General features: G+C 39.8%; 1 protein-coding gene across 20 annotated transcripts in view; it reads left to right on the top strand.

The window, feature by feature from the left end:
• Nucleotides 1-22,365, top strand: part of FGGY (FGGY carbohydrate kinase domain containing) — a 661,235-nt gene that overhangs the window by 340,069 nt on the left and 298,801 nt on the right. For all 20 annotated transcript variants that reach the window (XR_013993878.1, XR_013993879.1, XR_013993880.1 and 17 more), the window contains one exon: nt 7,511-7,599. Coding sequence is in view for 17 of the 20 variants with exons in the window: in XM_081057761.1 (XP_080913887.1) it covers nt 7,511-7,599 (89 nt within the window). In the remaining 3 variants the exon portion in view is untranslated. The remainder of the gene's footprint in view (nt 1-7,510; nt 7,600-22,365) is intronic.

Raw genomic sequence — 22,365 nt, 5'->3', positions numbered from 1 at the left:
CTCAGACTGGAAGTCCTGGGTCTTCATAGATGTATATGAAGAGATTTCATATATACATATAGGATATAGGTGTATAGGACTATATTATATATATATATATATATATATATATATATACACACACATACATGTTGTATACATTCTCAGTGTGTGTGTATGTGTGTATGTGAGTGTGTGTGTGTATAAATAAATAGCTGACCCTTGAACAACATGGATTTCAACAACTACACAGGTCTACTTATACGCAGAATTTTTTTCAGTAAATATACAGTCCGCCTTTCATACCCACTGGTTTAGCACCTGCAGATTTAACCAGTCACAGATGGAAGACAGTATTTTTGATCCAAGATTGGAAATCTGCGGATGCTGAGGGCTGACTGTATATTTACATGAAAAAATATAAATTGTTCTGTGCCATTTCATATAAGGGACTTGAGCATCTGTGGATTTTGGTATCCCCAAGTGTCCTGAAATCATCCCCTCCCCCAGATACTGAGGGACAGATGTGGTTAAATTTGGGGGGAGTGAAGTGTTAGACACAGACTTTTGATGGCTGGTGGATTGACACCCCTGACCCCTGCATTGTTCAAGGGTCAACTCTGTATGTAGTGTGTGCGTGTATACACTTGAATCTATTTCTTTGGAGTTCCCTGAGTAATACAGGAGATGAAAGGGTATGGATTAATTGGGAATTATAAATTAGATGGATGATTGGATATAAGGAATGAGAGAAGAAGAAGATATGAGAGAAGAAGGACTTCGGTAACTGGCTCAACTGACAGAAACCTTTTGGGGGAAGATAACAGATTCTGTCTTGGACATGCTGAGTTAGAGGTGCAGGGGACATTCAGGAGACGTGTCAGAGGAAAGGTGTGAATGGGAGTTTGACATTTGGTGCAGTATCCATCTTGTAGTTGGTTGGAACCATGGGGGTAATTGAGATTGCCCAGAAAGTATGTGAACAGTGAAAAGAGCATTTGGATGCGGCAGGAACTCTGGTAGCACCCACTTTTAAAGGGCAACTAAGAAAAGGAGCTCAGGAAGGAGACAGAAAAGCAATTAGAAGGGTGTGAAGGATTCCAGGAGAATGAGGTATTAAGAAAGACCTCCTCATTTCTCCACTTCTCCAAATCTTATACTTTTTTCATGTCTGTTCCAAGACCTTCTTACCCATCCCAAAGCCTTCTCTTCATGTTAGGATTCTTTCCCTTCCTTTTTCTCTCTCTCTCCCCCATTCTTTCTCTTTTTCTCTCCCTTCCATAGACAATACCGCCCACAAGAACTTGTCTAGATCACCATGCTATCCTCCTACTTTTCTCCTGGCACTTCTGCATTTTGTTGTGCTTCAGGGAGGCGCACTCCTGAACTAGCACTGGGCTGGTCCGTAGCGATCTACATTTTCATCTGTCTATCCACTTACTTACCTGTTGGGTAATCTTGGGCCAGTTTTGGTGTGGTCCCTTTCTGGATGTTAGTTTCTTAACCTGCAAGGGGAGGTTTATAATTTTTCACCTTTCCTGCCTTAAATAATTACACAGATCAGATGAGATCATGCATGTCAAAGTGCTTTGAACAACATGAAACTCTGGCAGTAATTACAGAGAAACTCGTTGACTTATCAGGCACTCTACATTATTTCATTTAATTCATACAGTATCCCTTTGAGGTAGATGCTGGTAATACAGCACTTGAGGAAACTGGAGCTTAGAGAAATTAATTTGCCTAAAGCTTCACAGCTGGGAAGTGGTGAGGACAGTAATCAAACTCAGGTCTGCCTGTCTCCGACGTTCTTAGAGCCCACATACCAAAGCCTTGCTTTCCTAATGCATTTGGTGGTATCACGTTCCCGGGCAGAGCCAGCTTTGTTGAAGACGATCAGGTTTCATGTAAATGATAACATTTTTATGGTTGGGAAATCAGCTCTAGTGTGGATTATAAATTTACCTTTTTGTGTAACAGTAGGGCTCTAAGGGAGGTGGGAGGGTGGGAAGGATGCAGATATGTATCCAGTTCTTGAAAATTGAAGAATTTAAATTTACAATGACTTATTTCATTTTACAAATTTTATGATGGTACAGTTACACAAATCCTCCTCTACCGGGGTTGTAATCTTACATTGGCATTTCAGGTTTTTGTTTGTTGGGTGCCATTCTCCATGGTAGCATAGACACTTATTTTACTTGACCTTTTGGCTTCATCTCAGATCTCTCCCCTGTGAAGCCTTTTCTAGCCACCTCGCCCCCAAAGCTCTTTCTGTCCTCTGAACCCTGTCTGTGATTACTCATTCGAGGCAGCTATATGACCACACTCACACTGTTGGGATAAAGTTATGAGGCTGACTCACTAAACCTTGGTATCAGGCTCATTACATTATTGTCATACATCACCTTATTAATTACCTTTTCATTTGCACATATCTTTCTCCTGCTCCATTTTAATTTTCTCTTGAAAGGGTCTGACTTTAAATTTCTTTATACCTCCTGAAACTTTTTGCATTTTTTTTTTCATGAATCAGCTGGCTTTTGCCCTCCGGGTGTTTGTCATTTCGAGATGGACTTAAGAACATGAATGTATAATTAGGATACAGCAAGGGATGGAGGGATTCACTGAAAAGGTGACATTTCAGCTGGATTTGAATCAGAGGCAGAAGTTTGATCGTGGGAGAAGATGGGAAAAGTCAGTCTAAGGAAAGGCATCAGCCTCAACAGAGGCATGGAAATATAAAAAGAGGATAATGCATTTAGGGAAGTGAAAGAAATGAGGTGAAAGCAGTGGGGAGAGAGCTAGGAGAGGGATGATAGGAGATGAGCCCCGAAGGATTCATAAAAATAATGGCCAAGTTGGAGCCAGGTTGTTACGTATCCTGAGAGCCATGCCAAGGAGATAAAAATGTGATTTAAGCCATGAGGAGCTGTGGAACCGTTTTAAAAGAATGTAATGATAAGCTTTAAGTTTTTAGAAGGACGCCTCTAATAGCACAAACCTCTGACTTGAATCTAGTAGCATTATCCGTCTGACTTGAATCTCCAGGATTTGGTCTTTTTCTCTGTGGATGGGAGTTTCATTCATTCTGGGAAGTTTCTGGTTGGGGATTATGACCCACTGCATGTGTTCAGCATCATTTTTCTTTTAAGAATGACATTGAGGATTAAGTGTCTTCCTGAAACATCTTTCCTCTTTGGACCGTCAGCCTGTGCCCTAATTTGGAGTCTTAAACGCAGAGTGAGAATCAGGTTTTGCTTTTCTGTGGGTTGTTGTGCTGGAAAACCACATCGTGAGTATTTGGAATGTTCAGGCAGGATCATTTATTGGGTGGGGAATTAGGGAGCTTTCTGTTCCCTCCCTTTTATTCACTGCACACAGCAGATAGCCCAGATAGAATCCCTTTGCAATGAATAACAAAATACTTGGATGACTCTTTTTGAACCGGTCATCCCTACTTTGTCACGCTGCTCCTAGACCCTGCTCTCTCCCCATATACATTGCAGTATCTGCTTCATTTTTCCCACAAGTTCCCTCAGTGTGTAGAAGCCAGCAGAGACCTCACTGTCTCCCTGGGAGAAAGTTATGACATATGTCTCCTTGCCTCGAGGCTGGGGTGGCTGCTGCCTGGCCTTGAATCTTAGATATACTGCTCTGTCCCCACCCTCTGCTGAGACCTACAGCTGTGTGCCCTTTCAGGAGTAGCCTCCTCCCAAGAAATGCTGTGGTTTTATAAAGTAATAGATGATTTGAAAAAAAGTAAAGGGTTGTTCCTTTGGTTGCCTTCAAGCCTGGGGGATTGCTTAGCTCAAAGGAGTGTTATTGGAATGCAGAGATCTCTATTGCCAAGTCACACCCCCCAAATCACAGCTGATGTCTTTTTTTCTTGAAAAGACTCGTTTTTGTTAGCTGCTTGGTAACTGGAGGATAGACTTAACGCATTCAGCACAGAGAGCTCCTAGTTTGAAGTGGATGCAGCTACCGCATAATGAGATACAACTAAAACCGGCACGTGCTGAGGACCTGCTCTGTGTGCTCTCTAACCTGCGCACCGTTTGTGCAGGGAGGTTATTACCACGTACGGAGAACTTAAGTGAGTTGCTCAGGATTGAAAATGAAACCTCTGAAAAATTTAAAAACTATGTAAAAAAAAAAGTGTTTGGGAGGGCTTTTCTTCTTTCTTTTTTGTTATTGTTTTCTTCTGTAAGGAATGGCAGTAGCTTCCTTCATGATGATTCCAAAAACCCAAAATTCACAGCTCTGATAGCTCTGGGAGCCTCAGAGTGGTGACTGTTCATAGTGGAAGGAAGGAATACTCACATTAGAGCTAGAAACCTTGGGCGACATTGGGCTAAGCCCTTGTCATCTGAACCTCAGTGTCTCCATCTTTCCTGTTTGACTGTTGTTTGTCAACCGCATACTTCTGAGCCGCTCTGAGAATCAGATGAGATGAGGCACATGGGAGCACTGTTGTAAGCCATGAAGGAATGGAAGGAGGATGGTCCATGGGTCCTGATGTAGGCTCAGTTTCCAGAATAGAATTAGATTTAGAATTAGAATTAACAGAATTTATATAGAATTAATAGAATTTATTATATATATTATATATTATATATTATGTATATTAATATATACAATATATATAATATATATTATATATAGAATATATAGAATTAATAGAATTTATTAGAATTAATAGAATTAATTAATGTAATTTAGAATTAATTAATTTAAAATTAGAATTAATAGAATAGAATTAGATTGAGGCCCTTGGCTGGGACTGGACTGGCTGGGGAAGGGGCTATATGGAGAGTTTTTCCCACAGAACTGGATTAAAAATTCATCCATAGGGCTACTATGCCCTTGGCCCATCTGGCATTTGATGACAAAATGCTTGTGAATCGTGTAGCCCAACATGAGAATAGCATGGGATCCTCACAGATAGTATGTCAGCATCTTGAAGGTAGGGATCATACTTTTGGAAACATTCCCTCTCATTCAGGCAAGCTCTTTCCTCTTCCCATTGCTGGTTAATCTCCAGACTTTGCTTTTGTAGAGAAGGCAGGGGATACTGTTATCTTCTTCTCTGAGACCTTGTGCATTCTTAAGGATACCTTGTACTTTTAATGAGATGTTGTTTCTGGTTTCTCATCCTATCGAGAAGTTGAACTGGGGTCCCTGGTTGTGGTCAACGAAGCTGGTGTGGTCTCAAGAAGAAATGACGCTCCTGGCTGCCTTGTACCTCCTACTCCCAGTGTGCGTCTTTTTGGCAAGAGGCCTGAAGTTCTCTAAGACATTCTGTTTGGGTTCCATTGTCCTCAGTGGCTGTCTGCGTGGCCATAGGCTGAAAGCTCTCATTATGTAAGGTCTTTAATGATCCTATACAAGATCTAACAGAAGCAGTTGTTTTCTGAGTTTAGGACGATTGTTCAGCTTTGTCTTGAAGCACTGGTTGTTGCTGCAATGGTTTTAGTGGTTCATTTCTGGTGACTGGCCTTGGATTTCTGGAGCCTTTAGAAGGAGGCAGCCTTTTCTCCTTCTCCCTGAGAATCCATCACTGAAACCACAAAGACCATGGCAAGAGATTTTTCGGGCCACCCATAAGGCATATAGTTGTTTGACTCACATACTAGTTTCAAAGGCTACCATGTTTTGATTGTGACCTATTTGTGTAGAAAGATGCTGCTCGTCCATAGCCGTGTTAGGCATATTTAGTCAACTTTAAGTTTTGCTTTGTTTAACATTAACATGTGCGGGTGTTCAAAAGTTTAGCCCTTTTTAGATGCAAGTTCTCATCCCAATACTTAGGAATTTAAACAAATAACAACAAGAACAGAAAATGGGCTGTTTATATCTGAATCCTTTTGATATTACTGTTGTTTGGTGGGACCCTGTACCTGCGGAAATAATTCAGTTTCTCTGCTGTGTGCAGATTTCTATGTTCATATAGTAGTGATAGGGATAGAGGTAATAGGAAGAGTTTATAGAATTTGAGGGCAAATGTAGATAAAGGCCAATTGTGTCTGTAAAATAGATATAATGACACTCGGGACTTTTGTATCATTCTAAGGAGATAAGCATGTGGAAGCCCTTTATGAAGGCTGAAGCACTCTTCACATGAAAGGTTAGAAGATGAAACCGAGCAGTTTGACTGGTTGTCCAGCGAGCTTTTATTGAGTGCCTGCTATGTGTCACCCTCTAGCAGATACTGGACTATGTTTCTTCTGGAAGTTCTGCACTGTTGCACCTAGGGTCCCAAAGATACCCTGGTGCTTATGATACATTCCTTATTGCTGTATCCTCTTGGGGAGGGCATAATTGAAACCAGGACATGGAAAGTTGCCTGGGTGGTAGGAAACCTTTCTTGCTCTTGTTTCTGCCTGCTTTACTCTTTTCTTTATGAAGTTCTACATCTCCAGGTACAGAAAATGGCCACTTCACAGTTTTCAACTTGATCTCACTTCCAGTTCCATTCACAGGCAGAAGTTAAAAGACTCCAATTGGATCCTGATTCTAAATCCCTGGGAAAAGGGATCTGATTGGCTCAGTTAGGTCACATGTTCATCTCCTTCCCATTAAGTGGGTAAGGGGAGTGGAGTCCTGTAGGTTCCACCTCACAGCTAAGGCTCTTCTCTTGTGTAGTGGGAGGGGAAGGGGGAATCATGGGATATCATTGTGTAGAAAACTGACAAGGTCTTTGACCGTGTAGAGCTTATACTCTAGCAGGAAAGAGAGACATTACATGCATTATTGTGGGGTACTATGGGTTGTATGACAGCCAGACCTAACCTGAGTAGGTGATCCTGGAAGGCCTCGCCAGGGAAGAATGGGTAAAGTTAACCAAAGGGAGCAGGGCGACATGGACCCTAGGAGGGAACAAGCTTGCTGGTGAGGAATGAATGTTCCAGACAGAATCGGCAGAGGAAAGAAAATGCCCAGTGGCAAGGAAAACTCTGACTACATTGGCAGTATGAAAGAAACTGGAAGAAACAAATGTTTAAGAAATTTACAAGAATAGCTTGATTATGTGCCATTCTCTTCTCGTAGATTGGGAGTTCTTTGAGGGCAGGGACCATTTTTCCCGTTGCCTTTGGATTAATTGGCATGGGGAGAATTTTACACGGCAGGACACATTCTGTTTAATGCAGTAGTTTCTTAGTGCTTTTTCTTTCCAACTTACAGCTGTTCAGCCTTGGAATCTTATTATATGTCTTGACTCGTATCCTCCGGCCTTTCACAGGGAAGATGGATTGCATACCTTCACAGAGTGTGCTTCCTACCCCTCCAAGTTGGCAAAGGGGGATCAAAGGGAAATGATGGTCATTTGGGGAAGGATCAACAAGTGCCAATTTTTGTTTCCTATATAGGTGCTGCTTTTATATCATCCCCCCTCCCAGCCCCTGAACAGATGTTTTATTGGGCATTGCTGGCTATACTTTTGTTTTGAAAATTTTGAGACATTATTGAAAGAGGAGAAGGGTAGGGAAAAAAGCCCATAATTGATTCTAATATATATTTAATTTGGCAGAACTTGAGAGAGACTTGCTGGGATAAGGCGGGACATTTCTTTGATCTCCCAGACTTCTTATCGTGGAAGGCAACAGGTGTCACAGCACGGTATGTTAATTACAAGTTGGATTTTATTTGCGCTCATCCATTCTCGGGTGTCTGTATATATATTGCTTTCTTAACTCACTTTGACTGGACGTACTGTTTGCACATCTGCATGCGATTTTGCATACTTGAAACATCTTGAATCCATCTTCCACCTTCACTGCACATGCCCAAACACCATTGTTCCTATGAGGCCTGGAATGTGGGTATCCAAGGTGAAGACCATTCATTGAAATTGGACACATTTGAGGGAGATGTGAACAATCCATCGTGAAATCCGGCTGTTTTTCCAGAGGCACGTTTTACATAGTGAATAAATGGGGAAAAAATATTTTGGGGCCCCTAAAATTAAGGCAAGAGATATGTTTATGAAGGAAGCCGATTTATCTGGATGGGTGTGTTATGAACCTATTTTGCTTTTTCTATTAATGAACCTGAATCACCGCAGTGTACAAGTATGTTGAAGTCAACATTGTTTTTTAAATAAATTATGAATGTTATAAATAGGTATGAGCTACATGGCAGAGACAATTTAAAAATACTCATTGAGTATGAAATTGTGGATGCTATGATTAACAGTGGATGTGAGCATGGATATATGTGTGTGTGTGTGTGTGTGTGTGTGTGTATTCATATATACTCAGATATATATTTATTATACACATACGTATGTGGACAGGTGGGGCATGAAATCTCACAGGATGCGTGCCCGTTGTCATCCTGACCTCAGATTTCAGGGCATGCACGGGGGTGGGGGGAGTAGCAGGCTGGGTGGAGTCTTCTCATTTTGAAAACGATTTAGAATCTGCATTGAGCAAATCTGTGAGGAATGGGATCACTTCCAGAGGACAGATAAACCTATATAAATACATATATTTAGGGAGGCAGGAGTTACATCGTAAAATCAGCTCATTCAGAGAAGGCTAAATCTTCCTTCCCCACTTTCCTTTTTATTTAAACTCAGGAAGCTGGGAATAGGAATACCGTCTTCCCTGTGCTCTTTTTATCTATCTCATTTTGTATGATTTGGACCTTTTCTTGCAGAGTGTTGATAAGAATGCGATAGTTAAGCAGCACGGGCTTCCAGAAAGGAGATAGTGAGGACATTTTTCACCAGCAAAGCATTCTTCATGTGGGTGATCGTCCCCTGCTACCAATGAAATGGCCATTAGTCAAAGGTCTCAGGGTAGTGGGGGTCCACATGTGTATACAGATGGCCACAGCAAGGCGTAGGTACTCTCCCCTGTCTGGGGGAGAAGGCTCCGGAGGAGTGGTCTGAACTTTCCCCCAGAAGGCGCAATTAGTCATTGTTATACTGTTATCACCACTGGGGAGGCCAATGTGTAGGTGAAGATCTCATCTTGGACATTCCTCTTTTGGTGTGACATTAATTGTCTGAAGTTATTTCTGGAAGGACTTTTTTCTAGGTTTTATCTGACCTTTGTGCAGTAGTAAAATAACATGTTTTCATCCTTTTAGCCAAATGGACCTATTCGTCAAAGCGGTGCTAATAGTGTGGGTGGGTATCAGCAATACCCCATTGTCCTGCAAAACTTGAGGACTCAAAAATAGAACTACAGTGTAGGAGGACCTTGCTTTTCTTGTCTTTTTCCTCGGGTGTTACTCAATTCAGGGCGTTGACTTCCTCCCTGGTGCTTTCTGATGGTGCTGGATAGTCTACACCCCCATTTCCTGGTGTCTGATGCCATATGAAGATACCAAGGAGTGGGCTTTTTGAAGCTAGCTCTGGCTCAGATAAATTTAAATGTGGTGGCATTCATACCACTGTGGTGTCACAATATGACCCCCATTGCCACACAGGAGTGTCATCTTGGGCATGTGCTTTGAATCTCGCTGTCTTTACCTGTAAAATGGGGATCATGATACTTAACTTCATAAGCTTGTTTAGAGAGTCGTATTAAACCTTTTTTTTTTCCTAAACTAGGCTGGAATCAGCTGAAGTATTTATTCAAAGCACAGATCACCAGGGCTTCCAGTTTTAAGCCCAGGGAATCAGAATCTCCATGGGGTACCTGGGGATTTGTATGTTTAACAAGTGCCCCAGTGGTTATATGATCAGGTAATTTTAGACAATGTTACCTAACAGAATATGCTTGAAAGTAATATGGGTCTCTCATCCTGACATAATAGGAGACTTCCAATCCCTCTGAGGGATTGGAAGCATTTTAAAAGGATACATGAATTTGGTGAATTTAAAAATGGAGAGCTTCTGGTTGACCTATAAGAACACGCTTGGGGGCTTTCAGCCCTGCTCATGACAATCTCAAACCCTGAGGAAGCAGAAAGGTTCATGCTCAGAAATGATTCTTGACTGTCCACTCATCCCTGCCACTTTTTAAAAATTAGCTTTGACACTCATGACTCATTTTATTTTGATTAGTACAAATTTGCAATCCTTCTCCCCCTGCTCCTTGCCCCTGTACTTGGGTACTCGTGAGCTCCTTCAGAGGCCACCCCTCCATGTTCCCTCTCTTTTAGAGAAAAGCCTGTGGACCTTGGACACCAGGCTACTCAGTGTCTCTTGCAAAGATGGTTGGTTGCCCTATCCCTGGCACACCTATATCTTACATCTGTCTTTTCTCTCCTAATGTTTCCTTGGTCTCCATTTTTTTTCTCCCTTTTCTATTTCTGCCTGCAGGATCAGGGTGAAACCAGTAACCCCTTTGAACTTTCTCAATTGTACAGTTGGATAATGACAGCACTCCATGGGTTTAGTGTACGGACAGAGTGGGGTAAGAGGAAAACTTGCAATGCAGTGCTGAGACGTTTTTTGAAGGAATTAGCTATTTTATTTAGTTCACTTTCTCTGTTGATTTTCTCAAGGAGTCTTTGCATTAAGTTTCTGACGTAGTGGAAAGAGGGAAGTCCTCGTAATTAGACTGACCTGAGTTTAGTGTCTTCGCTGTGTACTTTCTGCAAGAACCTGGAGGTATTGCTTCACCCCCTGAGCCTCTGGTCCTCATCTGGATATCCTCTCAGGGTTATTGAGGTGCTTAGAGTTACTGTGGATGAAAGGTGTGGCACACAACATTTCAACAATGCCTGCTTCTTTTAATGAAAATCCCCATTGTTCTCTTGTCTAGCAGAAGGAAGATGAGGGTCTGAAATTGAATGTGCCAATGCCAAAAAAAACTTTGGGCAGTAAAATATGTGCATGGCATCCTCTGGGCCAAAGAGAGGTTCAGATTTGGTGTTTATTTGGCTCTTACTGTGATTGTTTTGGGAGGCTTTGGGGAAATGAGTGCCAAAAAGGCTAGAGGGTGTTTTTTTTTTTCTTCTCCTTTTTTGCCTTTTATTATTCTAGTGGAGTCAAGGCTGAAAAGTGATTGGATTTCATCTTGCCTTAAAGCTTTCAGACTTGTTTTTGGCAGTGACAAATAAGAAGTACTCCTTCTCGTCCTTCTATCTGCTTCTCTCTCCTCCCCTTCTCGTGTTTCCCCCCACCTCCCCTTCAGTTATTTTTCTTATCCTCCAAAATATGGCAGCTATTCTGGTGTATCTGGGTCACTGAGAAAAATCACCACCTGGCCTGTGATTAATTTGTAATTCAGCTCTGTTCTTTTTATTATTTTAATGAAAATAATGATTGCTGTTTTTGTTATTACCAATAATAATGGTAATTATCATTTATTGAATTCCTTCTCTTTATCTGTACTACGCGTATTATCAACTGTGAACTCCCTTAGTACTGGAAACCATGGGTTAAAGCAGGCCATTTTGCAGTTTAAGAACTGAAGCTGAATGTTTTATTAATTTGCCACATTCTAGGTGTTGAGTGGGTAACTGTCCAGAATTTTGCTAACATGAGAAATGGGAAGTCAGGAATTGAATAATAAAATTTAGTATAATCAGACAAAAATATTCACGTATATAAGTCCTCACTCTAAATTAGAGATTTGAGGTGACTGGTAATAAAAGATAAAACAAGTGATAAAAATTTTTAAAAAATCACAATGAAGTGAAAATATTTTAATAGAATAACCAAGATGAATATAAGAGCTTCATAGAAACTATTAGGTTCTTCATTATTACTGATAGGTTTGTTTCCAAGCTTCCTAGTGGCCAAAACAAAGATTAGAATATAGTCAAGATTAACTGAGTGAGCAGATAAGAACCTGGCTGTTATTCGGTAGAAGGAGAACTTGGAAAACTCTTGAGTCTGAGAGAATTTTCTCATAGATTATCAAGGGTTGGCAGTATTCTATAAATTATTTAAAAGTGTGTCCTTTTAAATTCAGTTATAATTTCAAATAGATGTTTTATGTTAAAACAGTTTTAGATTTACAGAAAAATTGTGATGAAAGTAGAGAGTTTCTATGTACTTGGTACCCAATTTCCCCTATTATTAACATCTTAAATTAGTGTGATGCATTTGTCACAATTGACAAAGCAATATTGATGTATTATTAAATTCCATAGTTTATTCACACTTCTTTAGTTTTTTTCTAATGACCTTTTTCTATTCCAGGATTCTATCCAGGATACCATATACATTTAATCATGTCTCCTTAGGCTCATCTTGGTTGTGACAATTTCTCAACTTTGATGGCCTTGACAGTTTTGAAGAGTACTGGTCATGTATTTTGTACCATGTCCCTCTATGGGAATTTGTCTGATTTTTTTTTTTTTTCTATGATAAGACTTCGATAGTATATTTTTGGGAGGAAGACCATTCTGTGATGAGTACCATTCTCATATCACATCAAGGGTGTATAGGATCAGTACGACTTGTTGTTGACCTTGATCAGCTGGCTGAGGTACTGTATGTCGGGTGTACTGTATGTCGGTACTGTATGTCCACTGTAAAGTAACTCCTCTTCCCCTTCTATATTGTACCCTTTGGAAGGAGGTCATTATTCACAGCCCACACTTAAAGAATAGGGAGTTATGCTTCACCTTCTTGGGGACAGAGTGTCTACATTCATGATTTTGAATTATTTTGTATGAGAGATTTGTCTATTCTTAACCCATTTATATTGCTTTGGACTAAACGAAATTGATGACCAGGTTCCTTGGGTAAAAGAGACACTTTGGTAAATTTTCTTAAGAAGTTACATGTTAGAATTTCTGAGACGTTTCAATGACATATGGAAAAACAGGGCTGAATTTCTAGAATCTCAGTTTTATTTTTCCTCTGATTTCTTTATATGATATATTTTCCCTTCCCTCTTTTCTTCACTACAATGTCCAATTCTGTGTAAGTAGTCAGTAAATATCCTGTCTTCTATGTTAAAGAGATGCGTTTATGTTTTTTTTTAGAAACTGTAATCCCTTTTAAAATAGGAGCTCCTGGTTTATATGGTTCTCTGTTTTGGGTTTATAAAGGATATTATTGTACTATTATTTTTCTCATGGTTATTGGCTCTCATGTGAGTAGAATATTTATTGTTGGGTTATTGATCCAGGTCTGTAGTTATTTTCCAAATATAATCTCCAGGATGTCAAAAAGTAACTTTATTTAGACTCTTACTCTACTGTTTTTAATTTTTTAAATTATAAATCTGCTTTGTGCAACTTATTTTATACTTAATATATTATTGTATTTTCCATATCAATAAATACTATCTGAAAATATATTTTTGATACCTGTATAATATTCTACCCTATGACAGTATAAAATGTCTGTCAATTTAGCCAAGTTTTTAGACTTAAAATGGTATCTTATTTTAATTTGCGTTTCTGATTATTAAATGCAGTTTTTCTTATATTCATCAACCACTTATTTATGTTAATGTCAATTAAAAATTACGTCAATTAGTATTTCATATATCAATTACCTATTTATGTCAATTATTTATATTTATATTGAATTTCAGTGTTTCCTTAAATATTGGCAAGATCTCACTTTTTGATGTTGTTTTAGTATTTTCCCCAGTGTTTTGAAAAAATTTTAAACCTACAGAAAAGTTGACAGAATGGTATATTGAACACCATGTCTTTCACCTCCATTTATCAGTTATTAATATTTTGTTACAGTTGTGTTCTCAAGTGCTTTATCTCTGACAGGCATATATGTGTTGATTTTGCTGAACTTGTAAATGAATGTCAGCTATTACATTCTTACCTCTTCAAATCTGCAATGTGATCACCCAAGAGCATGCCATTCTCTTATATAACCACAGTGCCATTATCACACTTAGGACAATTAACTTTAATCTTCATTATTTAAACCCCTAGCAGATATCCCTGTTGTTAAGGATTCAAAGTGCCACTGACTTTTTCTTGCCTTTGGGGTTCTGACTAACAGCCACTACATACCGTGTTTCCCTGAAAATGTTCAACCTAGCCGGACAATCAGCTCTAATGAGTTTTTTGGAGCAAAAATTAATATAAGACCCAGTATTATATTATGTTATATTATGTTATGTTATATTATATTAATTATATTATTTATATTATATTATATTATACTATATTACACTACATTAAATTATATTATAATTTATATTATATTACAGTAAAATAAGACCGGGTCTTATATTAATTTTTGCTCTAAAAGACACATTGGAACTGATTGTCTGGCTAGGTCTTATTTTTGGGGAAACACTGTACACAGCACATTAGATAAATGAAGAATAAATTACCTCATTATATTAGAAAGTACTCTTTAATCTCCAATGTACTCATGTAGAACTTCTGGTATACTGGGATGGATAATAACAGCTCAGAAGTGAGGCTAAACCAACACCTGCATATTCAGGTATATATATACATATATGTGTAGCTACGTCAGCCAGATCTCAAGTCCAGGAGCTGAGTCAGTCACACGAATGCAGAGCCTGCCCAGGTGTGCTTACCTGGAGCCAAGGCATGCTGGTTGCACGTGGGCGTAGGTAGTGAAGGAGTGGGCTTGATGTTCTAGGCCTCACTTAGCATCTTATCTTGAACATGGTGATCCTTAAAATGTGGCTTAATGTATTCCAGTCTCTCAATCAGATGATTGCCTTCTTTGGAGAAAATTCAGTAAGGGGATGGGGGTGCAAAGTCAGCTGTGCTTCCTCTGGTGCTGCTCTGAGTGGAGAGAGAAAGGGGTTGCAGTCTCATCCTCCATGGGCCAAAGCAGCAGCATGGGGAGAAGGAGGGAGAAAATCCCACTGTAATGTCTGCCTCTGGTGACACTCCTGCAGTCCACATTGCTTCCTCCATTCTTCGCCGCCTGACTGCCTTTCTTAGTTGTATATTTGAAATAAGACTTGATTTAAAAAACAAACGACAAAAAACAGCTTTATTAAGATATAGTTCACATACATAAAATATACCCATTTAAACCATTTAAAGTGTAAAGTTCAATGATTTTGATGTATTACATTATTAATTTTTATGAATTGTTATATATCTCTATATATATCTATATATATCAGTAAATATATACTCTATATATTTATACTCTATATACCTATATATACTCTCTATATGTATATATATATATACTCTATATATATTTATACTCTATATATCAGTATAAAATTTACCGATTTAAATTTTATGTATCTATATATAGTATAAAATTGACCATTTTGACGATTGTTAAGTGTACAGTTCAGTGGCACTAATTACATTCACAGTATTGAACAACAATTACCACTAGCTATTTTCAAAACTTACTCTTCATCCCAAACAGAAACTCTGTAAACATTAAGCAATACTTCCCCATTCTTCCCTTCCCCCAGCCCCTGTTAACCTTCAATCTTTCTACTACCAAGAATTGTACAATGTACTCTATGAATTTGCCTGTTCTAGATACCTCGTCTAAATAGAATCATATTGTATGTGTTCTTGTATGTCTGGCTTATTTCACTTAGTATAATGTTTTCAAGATTCTTTCTGTTGTGGCATGTGTCAGTATTGCCTTCCTTTTTATGGCCGAATACTATTCCATTGTGTTTATGTACTACATTTTGCTTTTCCATTCTTCTGTTGATGGACTCATGTTGGCTCCTTGGGTTGTTTCTTCCTTTTGGCTATTGTGAATAATGCTGTAATGAATGTTGATATATAATTATCTGTTTCAATCTCTGCTTTCCATTCTATGTCCAGGAGTAGAATAGCTGGGTCATACGGTAGCTCTATGTTCAGCTTTCTGAGGAACCACCACAATTTTCCCCAGTGGTCGCGCAGTTTTACATTCCCACCAGCAATGTATGAAGGTTCCATTTTCTTCACGTCCTCACCAACACTTATTTTCCTATTTAAAAAAATTACCGTCATCCTTGTAGTTGTAAAATAGATTTTCAGTGTGGTTTTGGCATACAAAATTATGGCATACAAAAATTCAGATATGAATTGTATGCCATAATATTTTAATGTTAGAAAACTATCAAATCAAAGTAAAATTGATTGAATTTAGATCATCATAAAGGTAGCGTTTTTGACCAAACCTTGGTTGAAACTTGATAGGGATTTCCCAGGTAGTGGGAAAACAAAGTGGGAATCAAAGAATTCTGAGAAAAAAAAAAATCATAGTTATTCCTATCAGTTTATTAAAGTTATTTGATTTGCATTGTTTTATGATTGTACTGAAGGATAATTTCTCAGAACAATGATACAAAATAGTTCTTCTAGGTTCTAGGAAGGATGATTCAGTCATCCTCTCACATCAGCTTATTTTTTAGGACATTTAATAGTGCTGAGAAATAGCATATAAATATTAGATTTCCATTACCCTTATTTTGGGGAGAGAAGAGTACTTTTACTCTCTATAGAAGAAATACGGTCCTTATCTCTTCACTGATGAATAATAAAAAAATCATAGAAAATTCCAAACAACAGTGGCTTAAACACATAAAGGTTCCTTCTCTTCTGTAAATAAATCTAGATATATGGAGTCTTGGGTTACTTTGCCACTTGCCTAACTCTTGACATTTTAATGTCCCCATCCAGAGTCCTGACTTCCATTCTCAAGGTCATGTCATCGTCTACGATAGTTTATAGAGCGTAGTCAAGTCCACATTTCATGTAGCAGGCAGAAGGAAGGTGGGTAGTTCATAAAAAGGCTGTACTGCACATCTGTCAGCCTTCTTTAAATGACATTCTTAGAACATCTACATAATACTTTTGCTTTCATATCACTGGCCGACACTTAGGTTTGTGATCCTACCTGGCTAGAATGGAGACTGGGTAAAGTCGGCTTGAGCTGAATACATTGCTACCTGAAACCCTAAAATTGGGTTTGTCTTATTGCTAAATAACAAATGGAGAATTAATATCAGGCAGGTACAAACACAATCTTTTCAGTGAATTACATTTAATAATATCCCAGTTACTAATTTATTATCCTTTTATGATAATAACAAGGAGAAAATGAGGGAGGTGGAAGTCATGAAGGAGGTATGTATAGTTTGAAGCAACTGTAGCTCACAATTTCCATCATTCATTCACTCACTCATTCACTTAGTCCGTGTGTGTGTGTGTGTGTGTGTGTGTGTGTGGAAAGAGAGAGAGAGAAAGTAAGAGAGAATCTAAGAGTCATCCTATCTCTTATCTAGCAATAGTTGGTACACATTTATGTAACTATTCAAATTCATGTAAGGTCTGGAGCCCACAGTGTTACCATTTCATTTAACAGCTGGGTGAATTTGGGCAAGTCCTTTTATCCCTCTCAATCCGTTTCCTTTTGCAATTGAAGGAGGACAAAAACGACATGGGTTTGCTCCGTGGAGAAAATGAAGCACCATGGGTAAAACCTCTAACCTGTTTTTGCTACATAGTAGTGCACAGGAAGTTCTACTTCCATTTGTCTTTCCCTTCAGTTTTTAGTTTTTATTTATTTGTATTTTTAAATGTTAAGGTGAATCTATATTTAGTTAAGCAGTTTGCAAGTGGGGTGTGGAGGATGGGCCATTGAGCAACCAAATCACCCACTTGACACCTGTTCTCCCTTGTTTGGGGGTTTTGTCTTGGTTTCCTGTGGATGTGATCAGGGTCCAGTGAGTCATAGAGTGTGAGTGTCATCAAAGGTCTCAGAGCTATTGTGGGTGGGAAGAATTGGTAGGTGCCAGGAGATGGCACGCTGGTCAGTATGCAGAGACTGGGGAGGGCAGGAGAAAATGGAATATGCTAGACCAGTCGGGGCAGGCAGTGGGATGGTGTTAGCGTCCTGTCCAGGCTTCTCATCTATGGCTATCAGAAGCATCAAAATCAAGGCACAGATCCTCCTGCTACCCGACACTAAAGCTTTAGTATCAGGTCACTGACTGTCCTGCTTTGTCTGCTACGTTGAGGCAAACTCTGAGGAAGGTTGAAGTTGCTTCTTTCACTTTTCATCAGCAAAGCAAACCTGGATAGAAAAGTTTAAGAACCCCCACCTTTGTCATTTGGGGCAAAGGAGGTAAAAACGTGTGACCTCGTGTAGTTCTGATGTGCACTTGTCATTAAGAAAGACTGGTCTGAATTTGCTCAATTTCTGTTATTTATTTATTTATTTTTTTAGATTTCTGTTGTGTACATCTAGACATGAATTTTGTATGCCTGAAAGATGATAGCCAGTATGACTGTAATTTTCCAACTGAGCAGCAATGTAACTTTTCTTTTAGTTAACAATTTTCTCTGAGACCTTGAATCACTTTTAGAATGTAATCTCATTTGTTCTTTCAATACGGTAGAGCGGCATGCTCTCTGAATATGATTCCTCATTTACAAATAGTATGATGGTATATTCTCTGCTGAAAATATTTTGAAGTTATAAAACTGCTAAAAAAAAAAAAAAAGAAAAAGAAAGTTAGGGAAATCTCATTTTCCAGATGACAGAACTGAATGCCAGAAGGGTCTCACTTTGAGGGTAAAACTAGTGGGTAGAGTAGGAGTTAGATTTTAAGGGGGACATCCCCCCATCATACATTGTTTAGGGGTTCTTTCCCTGACCTGAGAAGGCCTCCCTCAGGGTGGGCAGGGCACCTCAGTCTTTGTGGACTCGCAAATGAGTTTCCTGTGCAGGGTGGCTGGCTCTGTTGGGTGAATGCTTTTCTGAACTTTCCTTATTGGGCCTTTTGAATATGTTGTACCTGTGTGATGCTGAGTAGCCTCTGAGTTTCAGTCAACCTGATTAAAGACATCAACATTCAGTCTTGGAACCCATGACCCTGGAAGGACTGTGAGAGCTTGGCAGTGCTCAGGACCTTCATCATAAGATACGTGAGGTGGCGTGGCTTGAAACTTGGAAGACGTGACTCTCGTCCAACCAGGTGACCTGTGGGCCCCGGGCACTCAGTTTCTACATCTGCACAATTTGCTGGTTGGATTAGGTGATCCATTTAGCCCCTCAGGGATTAAAGTTCTAAGTCTGTCAGATGCTGATGGTGTTGACCAAACTGTCTTTTTGGATTCTTTCTTAAAACTCATTCTTTCAAAAAAATATTACTAAAGTCTGACATTAAAATTCAGCTCTTTGGGATATAATTTGGTGTTAAAATGCTGTATCCTTTTCTTCTCTTCTTCTTTCCCTCCCTCTTCTTCTATTTAGTTTTTTTTTTCTTTTAACATACCTTCTTTTTTTCTTGTTTTGTTCATTTTCCTTTCTTCTCTCTAAACTATTGTCAAGGTCCTTTGAAGAGAATTCTTAAATGTTATTAAGAAATTGCAGTCAGGGAGCCCTTTGTTCCCAAGTCATTTAGAAGATTGCTTTTCCTTTTGTTAAATACAAAAAATTGTCATCCTGTATCGTTAAAATGTGCCCAAAACCGCATTCACCAATAAAAACTGTCAGCTCTCATTATTGCCCAGATATTATTCTTTTCAAAAGCTAAGCGCTCTCCCCAGGCTTTCCAAACAGTCTTCGGCTCATTCATCTTCCTGGTTTCGTTACATTTTGAACCTCTCTGGGTCTATATAGGGTGGCAGCCTGTCTTTTAAAAATTAATGAGTTCCAAATGCCATTCAAACCTATTTCCGCTCTCAACCTCCTGCTCCCCTCTCCAGCCCTGCCTATCAGAGTCTTATATTCTGTATAAATACTAAGCTGGAGATAGTTTCTAAAGAAGTGTTTGGACTTTTAATTAACACTGACAGCCTGTCTACTTGGGATTTTGCTCTGCTGTCTCCATGGAAAAGTCAGGCAGGTCAGTATGGAGAGGGGAGGGAGCCTGTGCCGTGGATATGTTCCTGGCGGCTGGCCCTAGAGACACTGAACTTGGAGCCAACCATGAAGTCATTTTGAATTTAAGGAGTCTTGCTAATCCAAGGCAATGTGTCTTAATTTGACAAAGTAAAGGCTGCCCGATAAGCAACCCTAACTATAGTTCTGTGAAACTGGGGGTGTTTGTAAGTTTAGATTGTGCTAGAGAAATGTGGTGATGTGGAAGAATGGGCTCATTTTCTTCTGTTTACTCCCTTTCCCATCCCATCCCCCTCTCTCCTCTTCTCTCTCTCCCTTACTTACTTTGGCCCAATTCAGCCCTGCAGTCTGGCCTCTGCAGTGGCTTGATGTGAAATTTGAGAAACATATGTAGTTTTCTATTTCAGGAAAATGATCTCAGGGATTGAATGTGGTGTTTTTTTTTTTTTTTTCTTTTGGCTGTTAAGCTCTGATCTTGCCCAGTGTGGTTTTTTGATGATGGGAAAGAGTCTTCGAAGTGCTTTTTATCAGAATTTCATGTAATAATCCTTAAGGCTTGGTTTCTTTAGTTGGGCCCCTCCACCCCCTCCCCGGCCCATGACACAATGTCATCTATTCTGTCAGCAGTGGGAAGAAGTGCACATTGTTCCTATTACAATCAATGCATTGCTGCTGGCACACACACATACAAAAATGGCCACTGTGTCCATCCTTCACAAAAGCTATTTTAAATGTAGTTTGGTGGAGGACCAGGGATCTGCATAGTGTTGCCCGTAAAGGAAAAATGATCCTTGGGGGAGAAGTCTGCCTTTGTTTTGCCGTGGAAGGGCCGGTATTCTTTATTAATGGAGGTGAGTGCCAACAGTGGGCCCAGCGTCCTGGAAACCAAGCTTCATGGATCCCGCCATGCAAAGGATGTGTGGACCAGCATCTCTGTGGCCTGTTGTGAGAAGAACTGAGCAGGGTGGGCTGGGCCCACCCTGGAGTAAGCCAGGGTGAGACTGGCGTAGGCACTGGCTGAGAGCTGGGGAGGTAGGAATAGCATCATAGTATTGTCAGTGTGGTCCAACCTGCCCCATATCTGAGCGTCTGTGGTGGAATGAGACGTGGCTCCAATCTTTAGGAGCTTCTCATTCATGGTGGAGAAAGGCTCCCTGAGCTGTGCTTATCCACTAGACATGAGCTTCTGGTAGGTAGGAACATGTGTATTTTTGTGTTTGTATCTGGAGAAGTGCTTGCTGAATTCATAAGAGAAGGATGTGCTCTGGTGGAGTCCTCACGGGATTTGCTGGGGGTACAGAGAAGAGACCCACCTCAGAGGTGGGGTGGGGTAAAGGAAAATAAGAAGGAGAAAACACGGGAAAGGCATAGCCACAGGGGAGAGAGCTGACATTCCTTACAGTGTGTCTTTTTTACAGATGAGGAAACCAAGGCTCAGCGAGCTCAAGGAACATTTTCAAGGTCACACAGCTACTAAGGAGCAGAGGTTGAACCTGAACCTGGGATTGCGTGTCTCTAAAGCCATGTCGCTTGCTGTAGCCCATGTTCTAGCAGGGGGAGTGGGTGGTAACCCTAGTTCTTCTCCCACTGCACTCATCTCCATCTCTTTTTCTTTCTTTTTTTTTTTTTTTTTTTTTTTTGTCCTATAGGAGAACTGACTATCTCCCTCTGGCCCTGAGATCTGGCATTTTCTGAAAAGTTCGGAAAGGATTGAGACTTTTAGGCAGTGGCTGAGGTGGGCTTTCCATAAAGTGAACGCAGTGAAGCTTTAGCTTCAGGGCCCTTCACTTGCATGGGCCCTTGGGAGTGCTAGTAGTTGGGAGTTGTAGAATGTTCCAGCTGGGGAGGGGCTGCACTCAGGAAGCATTTCTGTGGAGGAGTTTCTGATTTCAGAAAAAAAAGGGACCTAAATCTCCAAAGCTTCAGTTATTTGTTTTAGCTTTTTCCTTATTGTAAATATTCATTATTGCACCTGATATTGTGTTCATAGTTTTGTGTTTTTTTCTTAAATAGTCCCACCTAGAAAAGCTTCAAATCCTGGATGTGCCTTAGGAAGTGGTGTGAAAGCCTCCTTCATGGAGGAAGGAATGAGAGTTCAAGGAGAAGTGGTTGAGTTTGAGCTCTGGGATAACATGCCAGCTTTGGGACTTAACTGTGTGACCTTGAGCAAGTGATTTACCTTTTTTGCACTTCCTTTTCCTCATTGGTACCTCATGGGCTTCTTGTGGGGATTGAAAGAGTTGAATCCCCATCGAGTTTGTAGTAGACCATGCTGAGGTCACAATAAACGTTGGCTTTATTGTGATCGATCTCTAATTTGACATAATTTTGTAGCCTCTTCTCTGTTTCCCTGCTTTGAACCCTCTGACTTAAGCAGATAATGTTTTGTAAACAACTACTGCGTAAGTTGTGTCTGCCTTGCTAGACTGTAGCTGCATGAGTGCAGGACCTTGCACGTGTGGTCCACTGCGCTGTCCCCCAGTCCTAACGCAGAGATGGGGTGTCATGGTTCTAGAGGTAGAAGGAAGTGTAATAATAATAGTATTAGTAATTTATACTAATAACAAAGGACCTAACATGTGCTGGCTCTCTTGTGAGCATTTGAGATATACTAGCCCCTTCCGTCCTCCCATAGTCCCGTGTTATATGTTCTATAATTATCATGCATTGTTTATAGGTAAGAAAATTGAAGTTCAAGG

The sequence above is a fragment of the Rhinolophus hipposideros genome, assembly GCF_964194185.1.
Source record: "Rhinolophus hipposideros genome assembly, chromosome: 8".
Lineage (NCBI taxonomy): Eukaryota > Metazoa > Chordata > Mammalia > Chiroptera > Rhinolophidae > Rhinolophus > Rhinolophus hipposideros.
This window is presented reverse-complemented; position numbering and strand designations above follow the sequence as displayed.